The 18074-nt window shown below is 38.6% G+C and overlaps 3 protein-coding genes and 1 long non-coding RNA gene across 5 annotated transcripts; 3 read left to right on the forward strand and 1 right to left on the reverse strand.

Annotated features, from left to right (window-relative positions):
- The first annotated feature begins 31 nt into the window (after positions 1 to 31).
- On the forward strand, positions 32 to 4437 carry LOC124348773. The gene is made up of 14 exons (XM_046799048.1): positions 32 to 296; positions 364 to 592; positions 659 to 821; positions 884 to 1064; positions 1134 to 1252; positions 1325 to 1565; positions 1641 to 1775; positions 1865 to 1978; positions 2198 to 2657; positions 2869 to 3071; positions 3137 to 3277; positions 3343 to 3450; positions 3511 to 3939; positions 4005 to 4437. Exons 1-14 carry the CDS (start codon positions 156 to 158, stop codon positions 4167 to 4169), a joined length of 2829 nt encoding a protein of 942 aa, XP_046655004.1. The 5' UTR covers positions 32 to 155; the 3' UTR covers positions 4170 to 4437.
- Positions 4385 to 7535, reverse strand: LOC124351073 (FAS-associated factor 1-like). The gene is made up of 11 exons (XM_046801834.1): positions 7294 to 7535; positions 7145 to 7213; positions 6828 to 7085; positions 6566 to 6768; positions 6315 to 6501; positions 6022 to 6247; positions 5811 to 5956; positions 5585 to 5739; positions 5206 to 5505; positions 4809 to 5145; positions 4385 to 4729 (listed from the first exon to the last, which is right to left on the reverse strand). Exons 1-11 carry the CDS (start codon positions 7330 to 7332, stop codon positions 4649 to 4651), a joined length of 2001 nt encoding a protein of 666 aa, XP_046657790.1. The 5' UTR covers positions 7333 to 7535; the 3' UTR covers positions 4385 to 4648.
- A 103-nt stretch (positions 7536 to 7638) lies between these two features.
- On the forward strand, positions 7639 to 10407 carry LOC124351074 (metal cation symporter ZIP14-like). 2 transcript variants are annotated; one of them, XM_046801836.1, is made up of 7 exons: positions 7639 to 7767; positions 7830 to 8056; positions 8151 to 8441; positions 8505 to 8700; positions 8763 to 9214; positions 9279 to 9489; positions 9556 to 10407. In XM_046801836.1, exons 3-7 carry the CDS (start codon positions 8151 to 8153, stop codon positions 9891 to 9893), a joined length of 1488 nt encoding a protein of 495 aa, XP_046657792.1. In that variant the 5' UTR covers positions 7639 to 7767; positions 7830 to 8056; the 3' UTR covers positions 9894 to 10407. The 2 variants fall into 2 exon arrangements, with proteins under 2 accessions (XP_046657792.1, XP_046657791.1); XM_046801835.1 differs by having other exon boundaries at positions 7639 to 8056.
- Positions 10408 to 15978: 5571 nt separating this feature from the next.
- LOC124348580 lies at positions 15979 to 16424 on the forward strand. The gene is made up of 2 exons (XR_006920039.1): positions 15979 to 16078; positions 16151 to 16424. It is a non-coding gene; the product is annotated as an uncharacterized LOC124348580 (long non-coding RNA).
- The last annotated feature ends 1650 nt before the right edge of the window (positions 16425 to 18074 follow it).

Below are 18074 nucleotides of genomic sequence, written 5' to 3' on the forward strand. Positions count from 1 at the left end.
CCCACAATTTTTTCGCTGGAAGTAAAATGATTTTGGCAACGTTCGAAAAATGAAATGTGTCAGTGTCGTCAGCTTCTTTTTGATTTCCTATTTTTGATCTTTATTTGTCTTTGAAATTTTAACCGGTGAATAATATCTCTTAGCTATTATCAAAGATGGGCTCTGCACAAGAATTAAGAGGAGATCCAGCTGCAAAAGTGAATTTTCCTCTCTATGCGGTGGAAATGTTAACCGACCGACATTTTGTTGTAGCCGGTGGAGGTGGAGCAGCCAAAACAGGGGTTTCAAATGGATTTGTATGTTGAGAGAATGATGAAAAACTTACTGGAATGTGAATTAATTACGAAGTTTCAATGTATTTAGGCAACTTATCAGTTAACCTTTAATGGGGAACAGTGTGTAGCCACTCAAGTCGGGAAACATGATACTGGAAGTCGGGCAGTAATGAATTGTGCTACCTACGAGGATAACAAATCCAAAAGCAAGAAAATTTACTTTGTGGCTGGTCTTGATGATCACTCACAACTTTACTACATCAACAAAAAATTTGAGATTGCACGAAGTTACAGTTACAGCGATCAAAATGAAAATGGTAACCTTTACATCATATCAAGCATTTTTACATGTATTTTAATATTTTCTTTTCTTGTCTTTAAAGAAAAGTCTCCTGATAACTCTGTTAGAAAAAGAAAACCTTCTGAAAATAAAGAAAATGATGTTGATTCTAGCAAATCACCAGAGTCTCTTCGTAAAGGATTACTCAGCCAGAGAAGATTAAGAATGTTAGCCCATCCAATGGATAGTGTCAAAACTGATATAGGGTAAATCTTTCTCTTTCATGTGTTTTAAAGGGTTTTCTTACTTGGTAAATTTTGAAATTTAGCCCACAAGAAGAGTCATTTCAAAAAGTGGCTAGAATCAGTTCAAGTGGCAAGTTATTGGCCACTGGGGGATGTGATGGTTACATTCGTCTGTGGCAGTTTCCAACACTGAAACCCTTGAGGGATATAAAATCTCATGAAAAAGAAGTGGACGATATGGATTTTAGCCCTGATAGTCAAAAGGTAAAACTATAATCGGATCTGTTCTGTACATGGAACTGAAATTTTAATGTAATTTTGTATGTGTTGCAGATTGTAAGCGTATCCAAGGATGGTTGTGCTTTTGTTTGGAACAGTAAAGATGGTAACAAGCTTTGCCAGCTTGAATGGACACCTCCCGATAATGCCAAGTACCTTTTCAAACGATGCAGGTTAGTTTTGAACACATTTCTGTGATTGTTAGATCAGGAAAATGTAATAGTCTTCCTTTAATTTGGTGCCAGATTTTCGGTCGGCGAAGGAGATGGCCAACGACCGCGGCTTTTTACTATCACTAACCCGATCAAATCTAAGCTACCCAGTTTCCTTCAATTATGGGACACATCCAGTTTTTTGCTGATCAAAAGTGTCGCCTATAATTCGTCACCCATTTCTGCCCTAGCGACGAGCCCGTGTGGAAAATTTGTGGCCATTGGCTCCATGTTCGGCGGATCTATTGATATTTATACTGCCTTTAACTTGCAGGTAATTGAATCAAATGTCAAACTCGAAAATCAGCCTAAAGTCACATTTTTTTTTTGTTTAATAATTTTGTAATAGCTGGTCAAACGCGTCGAAAATGCTCATTCAAATTTTATTACGGGTTTGGCTTTTGTTCCTTGCCACACTGAAGTTGGTCAAAACATAACAGGACTTAGTGAAGGAGCTGTTATTAGCATTTCTGTCGACAACCAGGTAAAGGAATTCACTTTAATCCAATCATTTCAGTTACTTTAAAGCACACAAAATAATATTTTATCTGACCCGTTTTTTTGGAAAAATAGATCCGTGTTCATCGAATACCACACCGGCGAAATTTACTTCCTCTTTGGGCAGCTTTGCTCATTATAGTTATTGTCGTTTGCCTGGCTTTCTCTGTCTGTAGCTACCTGGGTCTTTAAATTAAGATAAACTCAGACAAAAAAAAATGAATAACCAAAAATCTTGAAACGAAAAAAAATATTACACTCGCTATCCATCACCATAACGACTATTACCTATCTTATCGCCAACGTGGCATGACCAACTAGGCTCTGTGTGTTCATCTAGGCTATTAGAATGATAAAGACTAATCGCACCTATGTAAGATTAAGAAACAGTTGCATTTTTACGAGTAAGTGCGAAAGACCATTACTTTTTTCATCCGTCAGCTGAGACTAATCCATTCCTCTGCCGAATACTTTGGAGGAAACATGGCAGATCAACGTCAGTCAAGAAACAACGATTATTTAGATATCCCAGGAGAAGTTTTTATCATGAAAAACCTGTCTTCATTTGGTCAAATTTCAGGTGATGCATCGGTAGTGACCGTGTCCGGCTCCCAAGGGTTCATCCCACCACCTATTGTACTCCAGCGATCGCCACCTTCTTACAACGAAGCCTCAGATTCTCGACCGGTAGCAGTTCTGGATGGATACGTTCCAGCTGCTGGGCAAGGTGTCAAACCCAAAATACCACAACAACCTCCGGCTGCTGTAGCTGGACAATCTACCGAACCCGAGTATGAAAGTAACATTTCGTCCAATGCATTCGATGAATTCATCATCGAAGGTTACGAAAACGTCACGAATGAACCAAGTCAGTGTACAACTTAATTATTTTTCTATTTTAAACGTTTTTGTGTTGTAATTCTCCGGGGATATTTCACAATGGCGGACATATGTGTTTATTCATTTGCCGTTAACACATGCCATCGTTATCTTTGGATGAAATATCTTAAACTGAAAGATAAAAAGCCCGTGTTTGAATCGGGTTCAAACTTGTTCGTGGAATTTTTCTTTTATTGCAGCCGCCATTAAACCACCGCCACTGGAACTGCTTCGAGGAGATGAAAACTCTTCGTCGAGACGTGGAAATGCTTCCGTGCCCAATATCGATGACCTGGCTGCAAGGGATGCCGTCCTTTCTTATGTCTCCAATAACCGCTGTTGGGGATTGGCTTGTGCCCGAGAAATGACAATTATGGATATTACAGCTTCTTCCGCATTTCACGTAAATGATTTAAATTAAACATTGACTGAAACGTCTTAATAATAATAACTATCGTTTCTTTGCAGTACAACTTGGAAACTTGCACGGAAAAGAGGACTGCAGTGTGGATTCACGAGCCTTACACTGGCCAAGTGATCGATTCGGCTGATCGAGGACCTTCGCCGAAACCCTGGGATGTTCTCGTAGTTCCTCCTAATCCTTACAGGGTAAGGATCTAACCTTTTTTTTTCCCTATTCAATCGACAATGAATGAAAGAAATCTGATTTTCAGGAAGGCCAAGTAGTTGTAGAAGTTCCTCATTCTGCCCGGGTCGTTAACTGCTACGATTGTGCCACCATGGGTAGGAGAAGGTGCTGGAGCTGCTTCGGCAATGGAGAGGTAATTTCAAACTATCGATTACTTTAGAAACCACATCATATTGAACTGGTTATTGAACAGATCCGATGCAACGCTTGCAATGGAACGGGAAAGATACCGGAACTGGAATCCGGAAGCGAAACTCAAAGAATCAACGTTCCGCCTGGACCCAAGGCCTGTTATCAATGCGGCGGAGGAGGCCAGCGTCGTTGTGTCGTTTGCTTGGGACCTGGCCAACTTCCGTGCAAGACTTGCCTAGCCCGCGGCCAGCTCAAACTTTCACTTCAGTTGACCGTGTCATGGAAAATGTACAAGTCGGATCGTGTTGTGGAACGTACGGCTGTGCCGGAGGTCCTGATCCGCTCCGTTCAGGGCCGTGTCGCCTTTGATGAAGAGAAAGCTGCCGTCTGGCCCATCAATTTCTTCCCGGATGAAGCAGTCAATCACGCCTCACGTGAACTGTTAGATGAACACCGGGCCCGTTTTTCAGCTGAGAAAACTATAGCTCAGGTACGTTAACACAATTACCTCATTTTCTGACTTGTAATAATTCAAATGTCAACCTAAATGTTTAGCGTCAATCTGTGAGAATGGTTTCAGTCCATCAAGTGGCTTACGTTTGGCGCAACTACCGTGGATTTTACTACATCTACGGTCACGACAACCTAGTCTATTTCCCCGACTACCCACAGAAAACCTGTTGCGGATTGCCCGAAATATTGACGTGCAGTATCCAGTAGTAAGTTGATTAACCTTAAATGGGCTATGCAGTTATTATTTTTGGATAACGGGGGGATTCACAGCATTGTTCTGGTTCCCTTCCAGTGAGAATTAACTTACGTGTTTTTTAATTTTTCATGACCACGCTCATTTACTGTTATATACACCCCCTAACCGAATGTGTGTGTGAATTAATATAAACTGAATTATCATTAATTTCTTTTTATCTTCCTCAAGTATTTTTCTTCTTGTAATCTTGGGTGCGGCTAATACAATTTCTTATTTTAATCTGAAACACAAGACAACAGGGAAACTGAAGGAAATAAAAGTAAACCGAACGGAACCTGGAGGAGGAGGAGGAGGAGGAGAGGGAGTGGGAGGGATGTTGCATGTGAAATTAATTTTTAACTTTGTTTTTAAACTCAATTGAATTGAAATATCGAGAGCACAACTGGAACGTTGGGCCGACATCCGAAGAGCTCCTCCCTTAAAATTGTATTCACCGCTCTTCGATGATGAGCGTTTCCTGTGGCACCAACTTGAGTTGACGCAGAGTCTCCGTCAAATCGACGGCTGTGAGCTGCAAGAAAATTTACAACAAATGGAAACAGGTACGTTAATAGCCAGAGAAACCAAAGAAATGCAGTCAAATAATTTACATCTTTGCGCGGCCAACTGGATAGGACTTTGTACTCGCTGTGGGGAAAACCTTCAACGAGTAGGTAATCTAGCAGGACTTGTAAAGGTTCATCGGCCAAGAACCGGCGGGTGGACGTTTTCCCTTCGGGTAGACGGAAGCGAATACATGTAGTACTTCCAGCAGGTTGGTCGGCAGGAGGCTCTGCTGGCAATCGCTTTAGGACTTCCTGTCTCAGCATTTCCTTTTGTTGCTGGGTGATTTCAATTAATCTCTTCTCTTGTTCCTGTTTCACACGTTGTTCCTCCTCTTGTCGCTGCTTAACTGCTTCTCCTTGTCGTTTCAACTCTTCTTTGGCTCTACAGGTCACAAAGAATTGTGTAGGAGAATGAATCAGATTAACACTATTGAAGACATACCGATCGGCTTCTAAAGACAGCTGGTAGGCTTCATCTTGCTCTCGTTTAACCGTCTCTCTTGCCGAGCGCTCTTCTTCCTCGGCTATTTCCACCCGCTGTTGTTCGCTAAACATTTCGACGGCGTGAAGTAACTGTGTCATCATTTCGTCCACGTTGAGGCTGCCTGGAATCATGGCCAGGACTTCGTTCGTGGCGCGACTACGGGTCACAATTAGCAGCAGGGGCAACTTATCCACTTCGAAATTCCTGAGCGTCCTAGAAGCCAGACTATCAAAGTGTCGGGCAATAGTATTCAATAACCTGTAGGAAAATAGCACAATGAAAAAGTAAGTTTTGGAATCATTGACTAAGTCCTTCTATTGAACAAAAGTTGACATACCGTTGTCGATTAGAGGTAGCTGTCAGATCCCAACCCCAGAGAATAAAGTTGGCCGTGAGGAAAGATGCGATGGATTCGGAACAAAGAACTTGCGTGCAAAAGACGTTGCTCGAGACGGAACCATCGTGATGCAAGTATACAGCAAGTAGCTTTCTCTGTTATTTTTTTTAAAAAGAGGGTTTTTAGGACGATTAGGAAATAGTTAAGCTATGCCTGGTATAAATACATCGCGGGCTGGCTGATGACAGGCTTCTTTCATGGCATCGTCTAGCGAACCGGGGAAGAATATTGGGTGACATGGTCCGTAACGATGTGCAAACCCCTCGGCGAAGAGGATAGCCGCCATCGCTTCATCCTCAATCCCTTCCGGCACTGATTTAAAAACAAGGATTTACGTAAATTTCAAAAGAATTTGTCTTCAAAACTTTTGTCCTTACTCAGCGGCTGTGGGCGAGAGGGTGTCAATTCACGAAGAAACATGTCTTCCATCACGACGTCTGATGCGTCTTCGTACTCGTCCGCTGTGCTCCCATCATCCGAGAGAGGTTCACTGTTACTGCCTCCTGGTATAGGTACTACTTCTGGTGGGCGATTCACTTCTTTCACCAATTCCTTGACAGTTAGGTCATGAACTAAACTGATACCAGACGCTCCTAATATCACCTGATAAATAAGAATAGCCAACTCCGTTACTAACTGAAAATGGGAATTCCTCACAGGGTCAACTTACATCGTCTGTTAGTTGTGATGGCCAACCACTCCAAGACTGATTGCGTACCGGGATGTTGGTCAGATCCGATACATCACGCTTGACTTCTAATAATGTCTTTGTTCCAGGGAAATTGACTATATGTGGCCGATTGTGCGTAACGTCATAAATGTTAAGACTGTAGGTTTGGGTCATTCGAGAAACACTCCTAATGATCGAATAAAATCTAATTGTTACTTTAAATCTTAGAATTTGGATTGAGTTTAACATACTCTTCAGTAGCAGCATCTCTATCATCTGAATTGATGGACAAGTACAAGGTATTCTGTTTTGGAAGATGAAGTGTTTCCAAAATAGTAGTATCCCTGGGTTGCCTGTCTAGTTTCCAACCTGACAATTCCAGTTTACAGACTGGTATGTCAAGTTCTGAGCTCACCAAAGTCTTGATCATGCTGACAGCTTCAGTTTCTGGGATCTGGATGAGAGAGAACATTGAAAAATTATACTTCAAAAGGAAATGTTGCCAGTTTTTACCGCAATATTGGTTGTCTTATCATTTAAAACTATAGAGAAGTTGAGTATTCTTGTTCGTCTTGGGAGGAATTCTCTGCTCATGGACGCTAAAGGTGCTGGTTGCAACAATTGAGCTAAATTGGGTGGTAAGGAGGGAGGTCTGGTAGCTTGAAATCCTGAGGATGAACTTGTTTCACCTATCACCTGGACACTATCATCCAATAGAGGCATTGACGGCAACTCTTGGCTGCCCTGTGGGAGCACACGATACACGGCATCCTACAAGAAATTTTTCATTAGCCTGGGAGATATTGCATATTTTTAATTGATTTGTGTACCGATAAATCCCAGTTTGCATCTTCCAAGTGCATGAATGCTTCTCCCACATCTTCAATACCAGTACAAGCCTAAATGTAGGTACACAATTTTTAATATCAGCCACCAAATAATAAAAATTCAATTTAAACCAACGAAATGTTTACAGTACCTGAAAATCGGCCAGAATTTCTTCTCGATTAATGGACATCGTTTAACTCTCAACGTCAAACTTCAGAATGAAAATTACGTCGGGAATGTTTCCGACGGCAAAACGTTAGATAGCCCCAAACTCGGAGATTAAAGATATTACAATATTTCGACGTTTCAAACGTTCAGAACGATTCGAATATTCGATAAAATCTGTGAACAAAAAAATATCAGCTGAATTTATGTTACACAAAAACCCCTAGTCACGATAGTCCGACGTATTCACTTATGTAACCGCTAGAGGGACTACTAAGCATGTTCTAAAGATCAAACAACAGATGGCGTGCAACCAGTTAGTGTTTGTTTTGTTATTGGCATTTTGACATCCAAGGGTTAAATACTTTAGAATGGTTTAACATGGTATGGTGACGTCGAATCGTGCTTAGCAGCCTTGAGAAACACAGCACGAGGCTCACGACTTCTTGTTGCTGGACCGGTATGATGAAGGTCATTAGTTCGTGAAATTTGTTTACAACTTGGTGCTAAAAAATTCGAAAGGTATTGACCTTGGTTCAAGACCGCTTTCGTGGCAGCTACGACGGTGTTATTCGCCTCGTCGTCAAGAACAGAAGATTACCTCACCGTCCGGTTAACTTGACTCTGGTCTAGGACGATTTCCTCTGCCTTCGTATTACAACTCCGGTGGCGCCGATCTCAGTTTGTTTCTGGTTTCAACTTGACAAGAACCCACATACAATACTGCCTGCGAGAATATTCATGAGAATGTAAGTATTACAATTTATAATAATATTCAAAGCAAAATTTGTATTTTTTGTTCAAAAGCGAAAAGAACTAATGTTTTTTATGGTTGCAAATTAGATGGATACTAGAACAATAACAGCATTCCTCTTATTGATTGGATTGGTGTGGGGACTGAATGAGACGCAACTAGATAATTCCACTCACTTTCTCCAAGAATCTCAGCTGGATGTTTTTACCGAAATTCTTACTCAGAAATATGCTGAAAGCAGTCAGCTTAAATTACCAGAGTTTACATCTCTCTGGGCTAATTTACTTGCAGTACACAATCAGACTTCAGCCAGTCCATCATTAGAATCTCTGTGCAACGAAACTTTGGTTCATTCACCCATCTGCCAACTGTTCACTCGAGTAATTATGTTTTTCTAAAGAATTTTATTGCAAAAACTTTCATTCTACTTTCTATCGTTATAGTGCTCAGAACCCAAAGAGATATTTGAGCTGGTTAACAAGACACACTTGGACAAGGCTGGCCTGAAAGATGTATGCCCTTTAATACTTTATCAAATGGAATCTGGGGTTTGTCACCAAAATTCTAACAAAGTTAAATCCAACCAGCAACCAGAAATTAAATCATCAGAGGTTAACAAGAAACCCACTCCACATGAAGGTAAATAATTATGCAACAACTCAAAGAATATTTAATAATTTTTTTTTTGTGTGTGCGTCTAGTGTGGGGATATGGTATCCTTTTCGTCACGCTCATTAGTTTGTGTTCATTGGTTGGCGTGTCCGTTCTGCCCTTAATGGGAAAAGCTTTCTATTCGAAACTGTTGACTGTGCTTATCGGTCTAGCCGTGGGTTCCCTATCTGGTAGCTCGGTTTTCCACCTGATCCCGCAGGCGTTCGGCCTGATGAACTCGGATCCAGATCACCATTATTTGCGGACATCAGTTTTACTCTTTTCTGGCGTCTGGCTCTTTTTCATGATCGAACGTTTCCTAAAAATTATCATGGACTGGAAAGAGAAGAAGAACCAGTTGAAACGAGTTGTCAGCAATCCTGTGGCAGCCTTGAGCCTTATTGCGGAATCTCCCGGACCAGTTAGTGCACTCAGCGCGGATGTTGAGAAAATTTACGAGTCTCAAGAGCAAGTGATCAAAGCCTCATTTGGACACCAAGCGGTAAAATTCAAATTTTTCGAATTCAAATTTTGCGAAAATCATAATTTCACTTTTATAAATTCAGAAACCACAACGAAGACATAGCCATGAGCGCATGATTCACTACAAATCCGGCGAATCAGCCATCTCTTCTTTAGCATGGATGATCATCTTCGGTGATGGTTTCCACAATTTTATCGACGGACTTTCTTTGGGAGCCGCTTTCAATGAGAGCATCCCTACTGGGATGAGCATATCATTGGCTGTCATGTGCGAAGAGTTACCACACGAATTGGGTATATTTACACGAATTAGATAATTCCTTTATTTATTATTTGACTCATTTTGTTTCTGAATTAAAGGAGACTTTGCTGTTCTTTTGAGCGCTGGAATGACGATGCGTCAGGCATTGATCTATAATTTCCTTTCGGCCTGTACTTGCTATCTGGGCCTGATTTGCGGTATCATTCTTGGGGAGTTCGAGGCTTCGCAGTATATTTTTGCCCTGGCCGGAGGCATGTTCCTTTATATAGCCCTGGTTGATATGATGCCCGAAATGAACGAAGTTGCGGAAGAAGCCAGCCGCGAATCTGTGCCCCAGGCACTCAAAGTATTGGTTTTGCAGAACATTGGCATTTTAAGTGGCGTTGTCGCTCTTTATCTCCTGGCTAGATTCCAAGATCAGATTCGTTTCGTGTGAAGAAAACTATGTGCAATTTAGTCACTCGTAAACTCTGACACTGCTCCCACCCTTAGCGACACCATTTGTCCTGATTGCGTTCTTTTTAACTTAACAATCCAGGGTTTGGATAATGCTGAAAGCGAGCTAGTCACAGTACTATGATGACTTAATTATATAGGATAAAATTCTTGGGTTTTGTATCAACAAACAACTGATAGTTAATTGTTTGTTCTCACCAAAAAATACTATTAAGTACTGCCGGGGTTAACCGGTTTTGTTAAATTAAGTAAAAACACTGTTGAACGATTTTTGAATTACGAAAGGAGACATTTATGTATGTTCTTATAGGCAAGGTACTGTATACAATTGCCATGATTATCTAATTCACTGCTGCCCACCATGTCTCTTACAATATAGCGGGTTTTTTTCTCAAAAGATATCGGTGAAGTGGCTGAAGCTAAGCCTTATGTTTACTGAGAATCATATTTGCGCATATTTGACTGTATATCAATAAATTAAATTCGTGGATGTCGTGTGTTTTGTACGATTCTCGTAAATTTTTCTTTTTTTAATTCATTTTGCCGCATTTCCGTTGAACACTGATAAACATAAAGCACTTAAAAGGTCAACTATGAAATTATGTATTCTAAATCTAATAATGAATTATTTGTTTTTATCAAGCGAATCTACCAGCGCAATCTATATTTTAAATTTGAACTTAATTTCCGCCAAAAGATTTAACGAAAGTCGAAGCGGAAGCAGTCGGAAGTCGAGATAAGAAACAGCTGATTTTCGTGGCAAAACAAAACACTATCGTCATCAGAGATATCAGCAGAATCAGAAGCCACTTCATGCAGAAGTCACATATTACTCGTTAGTTGTTAAAGTTGTTTCCTTCTTCCCTCGATTCACAGGATTGGACAAGTGAGAAGAAGAAAACCTAAAACCTGAAAGGACTTCACTCCATCTGATTTCCGGTTATTCAAGCAGCACTCGCCATCAAGACGATGTACAGTACGAGGTATGTCAGTTTCACAATTAAAAAATCCTTATTTTCAAAATGTGTTGGTGTCTTTACTTATAAGTTTATGCAAGCATAGACATAGTATAATGCAAGAGATATATGAAAACGATACGGTTGTGCTGGGTAGAAGAAGACAATTTTAATTGGTAATCGATAGCGGATTTCTAATGTTTTTTTTTTAAATCTTGTTGTGTTTGTATTTGGGTCATCCCAAATCGAAGCATTTCCGGTCTGATCTTTTGTCACACACAATTATCGTTCGGCATTTAAGCACAGTTTGAAATGACAATCTTGATCTATTAATGGCCTTTTTTTTCGTGGTTTTCTCGATTTTTAATGTCTGAAGAAAAAGAGCTTTTGATTTGCCGATTGGCGAATTCATGCCTACATATTTTATTCTTTTTCTCTTGTTGCTCAATTCTTAATGCAGTGTTTTATTTGATTTGTGGTTGTATGTCAGTATGCTTACGCGAATTGCTTGTAGACAGGTAGACAACGCCTTGTCCCTTTTTCGAAATTTCGAATTATCACAAATTTTTAATCATGTGTCATCGTTTCCTTCAATGAACTTTATTCGTAGTCAGATGGGGTGCAATTTTTCCAATTCTAACTGTGTTTCAATCTGAATAGTTCACTGATATAGATGAAAATTTTTAATTTTCAACATCAACTAATGTTAGATTTTCTTAATGGTGATATTCTGATATATCATTAGGTAAGGTATTGGTTTATAATCGCGGTGGATTTCACGGGAACATTGATGGTAATGTCAAGGCATGTTCCTCGCGAAATCTTCGATTATAGTAGCAGGGTTTCTTGACCCATCTTATTTCTTCACGGTCACATGAGATATAAGTTACTACTTAAACCGAACTTCTAACAAATTAAAGAAAAGAACGAATATATCTAATAACAGACTTCTTGATCGTGTTCGTCTTCTAGCGCTCCTTCGAACTATTGCGGTTTAGTTGCAAATATCTCAATGATTGCGATATCTGTGGTGATCGGTGCTCTAAATATTTGATTACATTGTTCATTAGTTGAAATTTCTATTGTCTGCAGGTTTCCTGATAGATTTTCGATTTATTTGAATTGTTTCGCTTCGTTTGCTATACTTTTGCCGTATTCTAGCAAGCAGCAACAACTGTTCAGCCCCGTTACTGAACATCGATTTCACAATTGTCACGCTTTATTTGATTAGTATTCAACGTTTCTTAAATCAGTTTTGCGAATTGCAATCCGGTTACTTTATCCCGGTACTTGAGAGTAGCCGTTGCTCGTTTAGGCTCTTATTGTTTCGTCTCAGGCGTCTCGCTATTAAAAACAATTGTCCGTTTGCTGCTTTTTGTTGGACGTTTCCAATGCCTGCAATTCTCCCCGTACTGACAAGGTTTTTCGCAATCATAACGATTAACGGCGAACGAGAAGAAACTGCGCATCCAGCCATCCAGTGTGTTGAATGTTGAACTTTGAATAAATGATATGTTATAATGACGGAAGGCGGAAAAGGGAGGGTTTTAAATCGGGGTTTCTTTTTTCAAACTGTAAAAAAAAATGCCACAGGCACTCGTTGATCAACATTTTATCATTTTTTACTAATGAACTAAGTTTTACAACTGGTAGCGCAATTGATTTCTAACAAATTTCTCTCAAAAGTTTAATCACCTTCTTTCAAGACATTCCAATGCAGTGGCGATAGCGTTTGACGATGTCATTTCCCCATTTGGTTATTAATTCGGTAATTCGTTTAGTTTAATTGAATATTGCCTTGGGATTGGCGAAACTACCATATAAATTATAGTTATTCCCACAATATTTTCGGTCATGTACTCATGTCCCGAGCTTATTGATGGTTTACTACAAGGTTGTTCTATTAAAAAACTCTAAAATATGTAACAACTCTAACCATTTGCTCTTTCTGGTCATAGTTGACATTAGTATCAATCAGAAAACGTTTGGATTCTTTACCAGACTTGAAAATGTTTAATTTAACTAATGAAGTTGTCTTACTGCGTACGGCAAGTAAGCAAGCTCATTGTCTGCCTTAATTCATAGATTGCGACTGTAGTCAGAACAAGTTAGGAATATTTATTTTAAACATACTATGGCGTAGAAATACATATTGTTTTTTTACAGCGACATGTCCGCTTATCGATTTGTCCAGACGGGAGAGGAATAAGTCAACATTCTTTTTTCCATTCATTAGTAATGACTCATGAGTCAACCGATCCCTTCAAATTTCTGATATCGCATGTACACAGTGTATCAGGAATCAACTAGGCTACTACGCTTGAAATATATGCCATGCATTGTTTTATATCCATTGAAACGACATAGTCTGCCCTATTCCCTAGCTACTAACCGCATGGACGATATACATGAACTTGAAGCTAGAATGAATTATTTACAATTGGAAATTTTATGTGAGTTTTGTTTCTCCATTCATTACGACCGATATGATCGACGCGCTATACTGTTGTGTTTACATATTTGCTAGATACGCTAATTAATTGGTGAATCGTTCGCCACCCTGTTTCACCGTGACTAGATTTATATATTCTGGATTGAAACCAGTGAAAATTTAGATTTAACTCCGATCTGTCCTTAATCATTCAATCCCACCGTCAGTTCCAATTGACGGCTTTTGAACAATGTTTCCTGTTGAATCATCAATATTGAGTAGTACCATATTGCGATTAAACAATGGAGTCGGATGGCAGATTGGGTATCATATTAATGAAAATAATGAAAGATATATCGAAAAATTTCTTAGCATTGTCGTTGGTGAAATGATATGATTTCTATTCATTTTTTCACCTATCAATATTATTCATATGGTTAACGCTGATAGTGCTTCGATAAATACCTAAATTGCAAAGTGTCGTTCACAGTTTATAATATAATTTAAAAGGCGAGGTGTCAGTTAATTATCTAAATAGAACCGCAATGAGCTGGCCGAAGCGTAACAGAATAACTATATTCCTGTCGTTCGGACCCTGCGGCTATTGCTCAGTTGTCACTGCTCTTTCCTCGAACGCAATAGAGACGCAAGATGTTTTCTTTTTGTCTTTTTTTTTAATTTCACGTTTACACTGTTTTCACGTTATCCGTTAAGGACACAGCGAAAATTTGGGTTCGATTGGATAAATAAAAGACTCACTCGCTAATTGTACGTATATTGTTTTACTTATTGAATGAACTTCGGGTTGCAATGCAATTGTTCCCGGCCTAATATTTTTCGACTATACGTCACGCCCGTTCTTATTGAATTACCGCAATAAGTTTCGAGCGGAATTCAACAAAAACACAATAAAAGTGCAAACAGAAATTTTTTTTATGTCAAAACGAAAGAGAACTTTAATTTTCTTAACATTTGAATGTGTAACATAACTTAGTTGCAGTGTTTGACCTAACTTGTTGACAGCTGCACTGATTCGTTCCGAATGATCTTTCATCATTCTATTTCACTGATTAAAATACTTCATGTTCTGACGGGTTATCAGTAACACACACGTAAAGTTATTTGAAATATTACATCACGGAAGTATAAATTAGTTTTTCATCCCATTTTATTCATGGCCGATGGTGATTATTGATAAAATTCTGAACCCCTGTTACATGAAAATGAAAATTATTTAATAGTCACAACTTCATTAGTGATAATGGTATACTAATAATACTTCAAATAATGCGTCTAGTGTATGGTAGCATCATAATGGATAATTATTCCAGGTTGAACGACAAACCATGAAATTTACAACGAAGTTCACTCATTGTAATGTCACATAAGGGGCGCAATCCCAGCTATTATCTAGGTGAAAAGAAGAACGCGGAGATCAAACGTAGCGAAAAACGTTTATTTTTCCGTCGATCCCTGTGCGGGAAAACTAATCCAACTCCCCCATTCGTTACGTCATCCTCCTTATTTTGATGTTTTCGGCGTTCCCGTTGTGCAGGCTAATAAGAACACAACGAATTAAACTTTTTATTCACTTAAAAAAAATATTTTCTCTCATTTTGTTTGAGTAATCGGAGTAATATTTTGGTACAAAATAAACTACGGGAATGTTTGCCTACTAACCTCATCCAAAAAAGTAGTTATCAATTATATTGACGGGTTGAATGTACAAACGTAACAGAATACTTGACTAGCGATCAGAGTGAAAACGCAGCAAGGGTGGAAAAATTCCAAACTACTTAGTGATTTAGAAGCCTTCACTGTCCAAGTATGAAGTATTTCCCCCGCGCTAATTAAATGCAAATTTGCTTAAAAGAAAAAGGGTAAATGTTCCTTGTTGAGTTTATTTTTATTTTTATTATATATTCCATGAGCAAAGGCATTTCAAACATCAATATTATCTGAATTTGATCGATTAGGACTTAACAGCAATTTAGTTCTCGTTTGCGCTAACGAATTCAGATGTCATCGTAAACAGTAGCACGTTGTATTTTATTGTTGAGGTGATGAAAATCAATTTATCGAGAAAGTGAACCATTTACTTCTCTTCAATGAACGTCAAATCATGTTAATTAGATTTCTTTTAATGTTCGTTACTTCATTTTTAATGAGGATTTTAGATCAGCAGTAGAGTTACTTAAGATAGGGAATTGTTGGGCTTTTTATTCTGGTCAAATACCCAGTTTAATTAATAAGGCGTTCTCTTCTGCACCGAATGGGAAGATCATCTATAATCACACCCGTTTATATATTTAAGAAGTAAAAATATTGTTGAACCCATTAGTCTTTAAAATTATAAACGGGTTGTGGTTGATGTGATCAAGCCCAATTGGTCGACACCAACGATTTCACTAGGAAATATTAATTCTTTAATAATCTTGAATCCGCTTGAATCCGTGAGTACCTGGTACTTGCTGATAAGTGCTTCGTTGTAGGATCAACGATATTATTTGACAAAACGTTTGTCTGCAATGTGTGACAAAAACGTCCCCCTTGATTGTTCACTGCTTCAAATTGAAACTGAAACATAGCAAACTAGATGATACAAGATTGCGTAACAATTTTGCCATTTTTTGTTGAGATTGCAGTGTCATTCGACTCCGTCACTAGATAGATTTCTATTTGTTTCCTCATCGAAGTTATTTGTTTGTTAACCCGTCGGCTGCAACCCCTTCAATCCCTACCCATATATCCTTGGAATGGGCCCACTCTTATTTTGAGGTATTGCTTGCTGTCGTTACAATCTTAACATGACATTTTTAAAATTTAAAGTCACCTCCATTCTCTTTTCAGGTTAATCCTGTGCTCCTATTCCATGGACGGAATCCATTGGTAGAAACTGACGTGCTGACATTCATCAATAAAGCTCACATGCCTGCCATCCTTCCGTCGCCTCGAGGCATGGGGGAGTTGTGCGTGCTCCAGCTCCGCGGCCAGCGTAATTCGACTATCCAACCGACGGCTTGTCAACTCACCCCTCGCTGACTTATACCCTCAAAACGAACAGAATAGAATTAATTTCAATTTTGTTATCAAAAACAGAATATATTAATTTCCTTTATGGTAATATGGCTTCATTGAAATGCTGAGTCATTCATTAACGTTTAGATTTACAGTTACGCAAATCTAATCAATCGTCGGTTAAAGAATTCCAATGTATGGTAAGGTTATTACACAAGGTCCAAAGCAACAGTTTACTGATAAAAAAATTTGCCCTTGACTATAATAGCCTGTAAATACATCTTAAGTCTTTAAGTTGAAAGCCAAATGTTATCAGATTTGAGTAAGAATAACAAATTCTTTTGAAGATGTACACAACTATTAATAATCTGGTATGATATAAGATTACAATGTTTTTCAGTTTAAAAAATGAAGAATTTTTTGCAATATTATAGGTTATTCCATGTGTGATGAGCTTACCTGAGGTAATTTGCAGCAAGGGAATCTTATTGTTATTCATAGTGAACCCACTGCCATAACTTACTTCAGCAGCATAGGTAAGATATGGTATACATGACTGTACTTATAGTAATATCCTACATTGAATCTGTTTTATGCCTTGCTTTAGTTGGCTTGGTTCTGTCATTTTAGTAAGAAATACTATATGAAGATTTGTAATTTATTTAATCCTGCTAGACATTAACTTCGATGCGTTGATTACGTCACAATCCGCGAAGCAGTTGATTGGGACGCCAAAAAAAAAATCCGCGCCGGAGTTGTTAAAAAAATGCAAACATTCCCGTAGTTTATTTCGTACCAAAATATTACTCAAACAAAATGAGAGAAAATATTTTTTTTAAGTTAATAACAAGTTTAATTCGTTGTGTTCTTATTAGCCTGCACAACGGGAACAGGCGAAACATGGACGCCGAAAACCTCAAAATATTAAAATAAGGAGGATGACGTAACGGAATGGAATAACGGAATAACGGAATGGGAATATACGAATATACGAATAACGGAATGGGGGAGTTGGATTAGTTTTCCCGCACAGGGATCGACGGGCAAATAATCGTTTTTCACTACGTTTTGTCTCCGCGTTCTTCTTTTCACCTAGATAATAGCTGGGATTGCGCCCCTTATGTGACATGACAATCAGTGAACTTCGTTGTACATTTCATGGTTTGTCGTTCAACCTGGAATAATTATCCATTATGATGCTACCATTCACTAGACGCATTATTTGAAGTATTATTAGTATACCATTATCACTAATGGAGTTGTGACTATTAAATAATTTTCATTTTCATAAAACAAGGGTTCAGAATTTTATCAACAATCACCAATTCACCATCGACCACGAGTAAAATGGGATGAAAAACTAATTTATACTTCCGTGATGTGTTATTTGAAATAGATTCACCTGTGTGTTACTGATAACCCGTCAGAATATGAAGTATTTTAATCACTGAAATAGAATGATGTAAGATCAATCGGAACGAATCAGTGCAGCTGTCAACAAGTTAGGTCAAACACTGCAACTAAGTTATGTTACCCATTAAAAAGTTAAGAAAATTAAAGTTCTCTTTCGTTTTGACATAAAAAAAATTTCTGTTTGCACTTTTTGTTGTGTTTTTGTTGAATTCCGCTCGAAACTTATTGCGGTAATTCAATAAGAACGGGCGTGACGTATAGTCGAAAAATATTAGGCCGGGAACAATTGCATTGCAACCCGAAGTTCATTCAATAAGTAAAACAATATACGTACAATTAGCGA

Source organism: Daphnia pulicaria, chromosome 7 (genome assembly GCF_021234035.1).
Source record: "Daphnia pulicaria isolate SC F1-1A chromosome 7, SC_F0-13Bv2, whole genome shotgun sequence".
In the NCBI taxonomy this organism is placed as follows: Eukaryota; Metazoa; Arthropoda; class Branchiopoda; order Diplostraca; family Daphniidae; genus Daphnia; species Daphnia pulicaria.